The following is a 6,794-nucleotide window of genomic DNA, read 5'->3' as shown; positions in this document are numbered from 1 at the left end:
GGACAAGGATCCCTGGCCTTGGCTGGCACTGGGACAAGGACACCTGGCCTTGCTGACATCAGGACAGTAATCCCTGGCCTTGGCTGGCACCGGGACAGCGATCCCTGGCCTTGGTGACACCAGGACAAGGATCCCTGGCCTTGGTGACACCAGGACAAGGATCCCTGATTGCCTTGGTGACACTGAGACAAAGCCCAAGAAGACTTAAAAGTCCTAAACTTCCTAAGATGTCATTGTTAAAACTGTCTTAAATAAATATCATCATAAAAGGTCACTCTTTCATTAGAACATTTCTTTGTATGGGGAAGAAACAGTAAAAACTCAAATGAACAGTAAATACATAAGAAAAGTATGTCTTACCTAATGAGGTAGCAGCACTTTCTATTTTCCCAGTCAGGAAGAGATTCACTGTGTAAAGACAGAAAAATAATGTTCACACTGGTTCTAGCAGGGGTACAGGGTGGCAGTCAGCTGTTAACCATTCCTAGGTGTTTGCTGGGATGTTAGCATAAATGCATTCAGTTTTCCAACAAGAACTTTGCTTATCTGCACAGGCAAGTCATGTAATCAACTATTATCCTTCACTGTAGCTAAAACGAGTCAACACACAACCTTAGTTTAGTATCTGCAAAACATGTTATGAAAAGAAACAACTGGCAATCTATTCTAACTTATCTTCCATAAGATGTATTTTAATTGAGGAACACAGAAAACAATCACACTACAACATTTACCATCACAGCTAGTGACTTTGTCTGCTTAAATGCTGAATAATAATTAATACCATTATTATCTTTGAATACATCTCTGAATAAAGYAAAGTTTGTTCCCTTCAGGTAAATGTCACTTTGAAAATCAACTGCTAAGGCTAACATGATTGCCTTGATTAAGCAAAAGCAATGACGTTTTCAACAAGGTCAACTAGTACAATCACAACAGGATCAGGCAGTATTCACAATACATATCTGACTAGCAAATTAAGTTCCAAAGACTCTTCACCTTCTCAAGTCTCCTCTCAGTGTATACCATTAAAGTTGGTATTAAGGAAAGGTATTGAAGGAAAGAGTAGTTATTGCCAAAAAAAAATGTGTCCTGTGTCATTGTTGCTCCAGAAATCAGCATGTACATGTAATTAACATGTAGTTCCRTATTAGTTTCCCCACACACTTCTCTAACAATACAGCATATTCCACTAACTGCTTTCATTTCAGCACCAATCTGTAATCTACAAAGATAGTCTATTAGTAAAAGACAGATGCTTAAAAGAATTAGAAAGGTTTAAAACTTTTCCAAAAACTTAATTTACAGTATCCCAGCCTAAACACACTCTGGCTTTATTTTGCATGCACTGCATCCTAAATCTTTTAATAGTTAATCTCCTGGCAAGAATTTAGTTAAAAACTTCATTTAAAAAATCAACAATAGGAGAAGAGAGGAAGAGAAATGGTCCCTGTTCCCAACAGTCACTTAGGAAGCAGCTGATAATTAACACTATTTATGTCTCAGAGTGTGGGCCCCCATTGTCTTCTACACTGTCTAAACACAAAACAAAACAATGACCCTTGCCCTGATTACCTTCTGGTATAACTTAAATCAGTACAAGAGGTACAAAGAGTACCAGACACTAAAGGGGTGGAAATAAAAAACAATCCCTTAGCTTTCCATCCAATTCAGGCCCAGTCATGTTTTTCAGTCACCACACTGCAGCAGCCCAGGTGCCTACAGCTGTCCCTGACTTATATCTGGCTATCCACAATTTGGATTTTCTCCTTCCTGAAGTCAGAACTTTTTGTAGAGAGTGATTTTGTGAGGACTGCTACAGACCTCAGGCTGAGGCCAGGCCCTGCAAAACRGAGAGAAAGACTGCTCCTGGCAGGGAACTACCACAGGGACAAGGGCAGTAACTTCTCCCTCCTAAATGGTCTTGGGACTGAGCTTTCAGGAACACACAAAGGATGAAGGGCAACTAAATGGCAGTGTATGTAGGCTATGGTTGAGGAGAAACACACCTGAGCCATAGATTTGTGTTAATAAGCATTAATATGATGTTCAGAGGACCCTAACAGCACTGATTTTATTACATAATGAATGTACAGTAACATTTGTTATATGATAACATAACAATGTGCCATATTATTATTTCTTCTTTCACAGTGCTAGCTTGCTCCATTAGGTGAGTAAGCCTACCTAGGAGCAACAATACCATCCTGTACCAGGCAACARCATGGCTCTGTTAACTCTGGCAAAGCTGCACATTCACTTGTGACAAACTCTGGATTGCAGCAGTAAGAGAAACACAACATTTCCTCACATATTAAAGTGCCACTACTTCTGTAACCATAGTAATATAGTTATAAAGACTAATATGAAATTAAACCATGATTATGTCACAAATTTATATTCATGAGAATTAAAATACTTGGTTTTGGTCCAAAGAAAGTGAATTAATATGCTCTGCGAATAACTATTATCAGGACAACTGAAAACAGTGTTTGATGATACATTGTATAGAAAAGTCTGGGTCTGTACTACCATTTTACAATCTTTCTTTATGTTTCCTACCTGAATAATCCCAACAGCCATAAGAAAACAGAAGCTCTGAAGCACAGGTTTCCTCATGTGGCTTGCAATGGGCCCCATGCCCTTTAAATGGAAATAAGTTGGATAAAGTAAAGGGGCATGATACAGTGGAGTTAACAAACTCAGAGCTACATTACTGAGGACTGTTAAACAGAGAGTCCTAGTTTACTACCAGAAATATTTCTAGGCAGCCTTGCACACCACACGTGGCAGATCCCCAAGAAAAAGCATCCCCAAAAATACTCATTCGTCTCTGCAAAAAACTTTATTGGCTGCAGTTTTAAGTTCTTTGCTCTCCTTTTCAAACCCTTTGATACCAAAAAGTCAGCAAAACCAGTTCTTTAAAATAAAATCTAAGTCTCACATCTGATACTTTCCCAGGCAACTGAATAACCTTCCAGTTTCCAACAACCATTTTGCTCACTCAAGATCATCAAATCAAACCAGAAGAGAGTTGTAAACCAGCATTCAGCCCTCAAAACTGTCAGAGGCCAATAAGAAAAAACAGCCATTCCCTGCTGATTTTCTTGTCTCTTGACAAAACAAGACCATGTCAAAATTAAAACAAGTGAGAGGCTAGGGTATCAGAAAGTTTTCTAGATGCTCTTTTTTAAACTGTTGAGTAGTTATGGAAAGGTCAGAAAAAAAAAATCCAGAAGTGGTTCAGTTGGCTTCAACTCCATGCTGGAAACTTACTGGGCCATTCATTTGGATTGCTAAATAATTCTCAGTGAGGTTTTCAGCTAGGCACCTCCAAAGCAACTGATAGCTACCAGGTTTTTTCCCACAGCAAGAAGGAGAGACATCAGTTTCACTGATTCTCTCTTATTTGATAACTTTCTATGTCCTCCAGAATTTCTCAAGAATGATCAACAAATTGGTTTCACAAAAGAACGGTTGAAACAAACCCAATTCCAATGTTTGGAGCAGCAGTTTACAGGGGAGGTCACACAGCAATGATCAGTGGCAGTGCATTGATACAGACACCAAACACCCACACACAAGCTATGGGAAAACAAGAAAAGAAAGGCAAGAAGCAAGAACCAAAAACAAGGATGAAAGAACAGACAAGCAGGAAGTAAAATAGTTAAAGTAGCAGCATTATATTCTTATGGGTTCGCTAAAGCAAAATATCTTACAAGCTTCCCACCTCTCATGTTTCTCAACTTCCACTACTGTCAGTTGTGCAAGGAATAGGAATAAAACATTCTGAAAAGAAGAGCCAGACAGTGAAATTCTAGAAGTCATAGAAAGCACAAATCTACTAAACTTTCATCCTGACATCACCCACACCTAAATATAAAAAGTGTTCTCACTTAAACTCTGGAGTTTATATAATGTTTTATTAGCTCATTAGTCATTTAACAATAACCATGCTATTTCTGACAAATAGCAAAAGCTTTAACAAAGGTCTGTCTGGGCCATTAAAAAACCCTAAGTAAAATAAAAAACATTACCCCCCCCCAAAAAAAAAATCCGAAATTCAGAGATATAATGAAAACTTGAATGTTTCTCTAATTTTAAATAAACAATTCAGCAAACATTATCCTCATGCTGTACACATCTCTGAAATTCCGTTAAGACTGCAGAAGAGTTGTACTACCTGGATGTTCAAACTGTTTTGTAGTTTAGCCAGCTTTTTACATTGTACTTCTGTTAATTAAAATAGATACATTTGAAATAACCAGAGCAACCTTTAAACTTAAACGTCTTACATTTTTCTAGGCAGGCACTGATGTTAAGGAAGCACTTCTACAAAAACAGAACAAGCAGTGTGGCCACAGATACCCCTTTCTGATTGTTTAMAGTAATAGTAACTGCCACTTGTGATTATCAAAAATTAACTCTAATCCACTTCATTAGCAATGCGGGTTTAGCACATTCTGGATTAAGGGGCTGTGACAGTTTACCAAGTCAGTGTCTGGGACTACGCCGCCCCACCAGAATCCTCTGGCAGAGTGCAGTCAGAGCTAGTAACTCCTAATTTCACGTGCCCTTGTTAAATATGCGGGGCCTATCGTTCGCTCGTTCTAGTCACAGGCGCCAAAGCTTCTGCCTAACAAAAATCATCTCCCCTGACACAACGGGCTGACAGACTGGAAACCAGTAATATGCTTCATCACGTTGCCATAACTTAACACCTGCTGCGAAGCAGTGTGGAGACCAACCGCTTCAAGCAGAAGGCAGAGAAAAGAGCAGAATATGGCAGAGACACAGAGGGGGAGAAAATGTTTCTTCCCGCTGCCACTCAAGAGATTCGGGCAGGCACGCAGCCGGCAGTCCGAGACCCCAACCGAGCTCGGCGCCGCTGCCCACCCCGCGCCCCACAGGAGCTCACAGCCCAGGGAAGAACCGGCGGTGCCTCCTGAACTTTCTTTTTTTTTTTCAGGGCTATGCAGGGTTATGGCAGCGGTTTCCGAGCCAAGGGCAAGGCGATGGATTCCGCTGGACCGGGCAGCGCTCTGAGCGGCCCGGCATGGCAGCCCGAGCGGGTGCCTGAGGGACTCGGGGCCGCGACKCCCCTTGCCCCGTTCGCAAGCGGGGTGACGGGAGCGGGCTCCGCCGGTACGATTCTGTGTTCCTGCCTCGCCCTGTCCCCCGCCCCCCGCCYACGGTCACTTCCCGTAGGGGAGGAGGGGGCCCAGCAGTCCCCAGAGCCGCTGCCCGCCGTGCCCAGACATGCCCCGCCGCCAGAGGAGCGGCCGGGCCGCACTCACCCAGGCAGATGGCAGTGAGCGGCGCCAGCGCWCTCTGACGGAGCTCCGCGGCCGCTGCCTTCTCCATGGCGGGTCGCTGTCGCCTGCCCTTCAGCGCGGGGGAAGCCGCGGCGGCTCCGCACCCGCCGAGCCGCTCCGCCGAGCCTCAAGAACCGGCGGCGCCGCTGGCCCGCGGTGGCCCCGCTCGCCGGAGTGGCGCGGGCGCTCGCCGCGGCGGCGGCCCCATGGCCGGCTCGCGCTCCCGCTCCGGGGCAGGTGGCAGAGGACAGACGGCAGCGCCGCTGCCCCACGTGACAGGCCCAGCGAGCAGCTGCGGCGGCCGGGCCGGAGAGAGAGGGGAGCACAGCACAGCACAGCACAGCACAGCACAGCACCGCGCCGCTCCGCTCCGCTCCGCGTACACCTGAGGGGCCGCCGGCAGCGGGCGGGTGGCGCGGGCGGAGCGCAGCCCGGGGCGGAAGGGAAGGCGAGGGCTGAGCCCGCCCGCGCAGCGCCGGCCGCCGGGCTTCCTGTCAGGCACGGTGTCCCCGTTCTCGCCGCGCCCCGGCCACCGGGGCCACGGCGCACCCGGCCCTCGCGTCGGCAGGGCCGGGCCGGGCCCAACGGCAGCGCAGCGGAGATCCCCGCAGGCGGGGCTCCTTTGCCGGGCGGGTGCGGCGAGCCGCGGCCCCATGTCGGGAGGCCGCGCCCATGCACCGCCGATGSCCCCCCCATCCCCTGCCGGGAGCTGTCTCGGCCCAGCCGGTCACCTGGATGCCCTTTCCTGGCAGAGTTCCGTCCGGAGCTGCCCTGCGGACCCCGGGCGGCAGCGGAGGCGGAGGAAACGGCTACTGGAGTTGGCTCCGCTGCAGCTCTCTCACAGGGAATGAACGCCGTGATCGCTGATGGGCGCAAGGTGAAAAGCCTCCCCAGGAACCAGGGTGTCCTCAGAGTTCTCACAGTTGCTTCACTCGTACRAAGGATTCGGACCCTTCCAGGCCCTGTCGACCGTGAAACAAGTAATCTTGTCAGCAAACAGGTGAAGTATCCACAGCAAGGCAACCAATTTGGATTAGTATCAACGACGTAAACTGATTCTGTCCTACTGCAAATAGACAAATATTAATGTGTTTACAAGCAGCAAGGTGACAAAAGTTAACTGGAAACTTAATGAGGAGAATTGCAAAACAGTGCAAGTTGGCAGATACCCCTTCTCAGGTTGCCCTAAACAGCTACAATGAACCAGCTCTACTTCATATGTTTGCTGATTTTTTCCTTGTTTTCCCATTTGCAGGTGCTCACATACTGCCTCTGAAGACCACTACCAGCTCTGCCGTCATTGGCACAGTTTCTCTCTTTGGACGACCACGGCCTCCATACCACTACCACACAACTTTAACACATTTGCTGCAACCCATTGAGCAGCACTTTAATTCAGCTAGAAATACCAACAGCAATAGAAAACTTGGTGATAGCACCAGTGATTAAACTACACAGATGAGGGCTGTGTTGCAGGGC

At 46.8% G+C, this 6,794-nt stretch overlaps 1 protein-coding gene across 3 annotated transcripts in view; it reads right to left on the bottom strand.

Annotated features, from left to right (window-relative positions):
- LRP3 (LDL receptor related protein 3) overlaps nt 1-5,439 on the bottom strand; it is a 28,992-nt gene extending 23,553 nt beyond the window's left edge. For 2 of the 3 annotated variants that reach the window (XR_008965857.1, XM_057374275.1), the window contains exons 1-2: nt 5,298-5,439; nt 361-408 (exon numbers count right to left, since the gene is read on the bottom strand). Coding sequence is in view for 2 of the 3 variants with exons in the window: in XM_057374275.1 (XP_057230258.1) it covers nt 361-408; nt 5,298-5,364 (115 nt within the window). In the remaining variant the exon portion in view is untranslated. The remainder of the gene's footprint in view (nt 1-360; nt 409-5,297) is intronic. The other variant, XM_057374276.1, reaches the window with a different exon arrangement.
- Between the last annotated feature and the right edge of the window lie 1,355 nt (nt 5,440-6,794).

The sequence above is a fragment of the Malurus melanocephalus genome, unplaced genomic scaffold (assembly GCF_030028575.1).
Source record: "Malurus melanocephalus ecotype Western Australia unplaced genomic scaffold, MMel_1.1 scaffold_221, whole genome shotgun sequence".
In the NCBI taxonomy this organism is placed as follows: Eukaryota; Metazoa; Chordata; class Aves; order Passeriformes; family Maluridae; genus Malurus; species Malurus melanocephalus.
The sequence above is the reverse complement of the archived record's forward strand: the minus strand, read 5'-3'. Positions and strand labels throughout refer to the sequence as shown.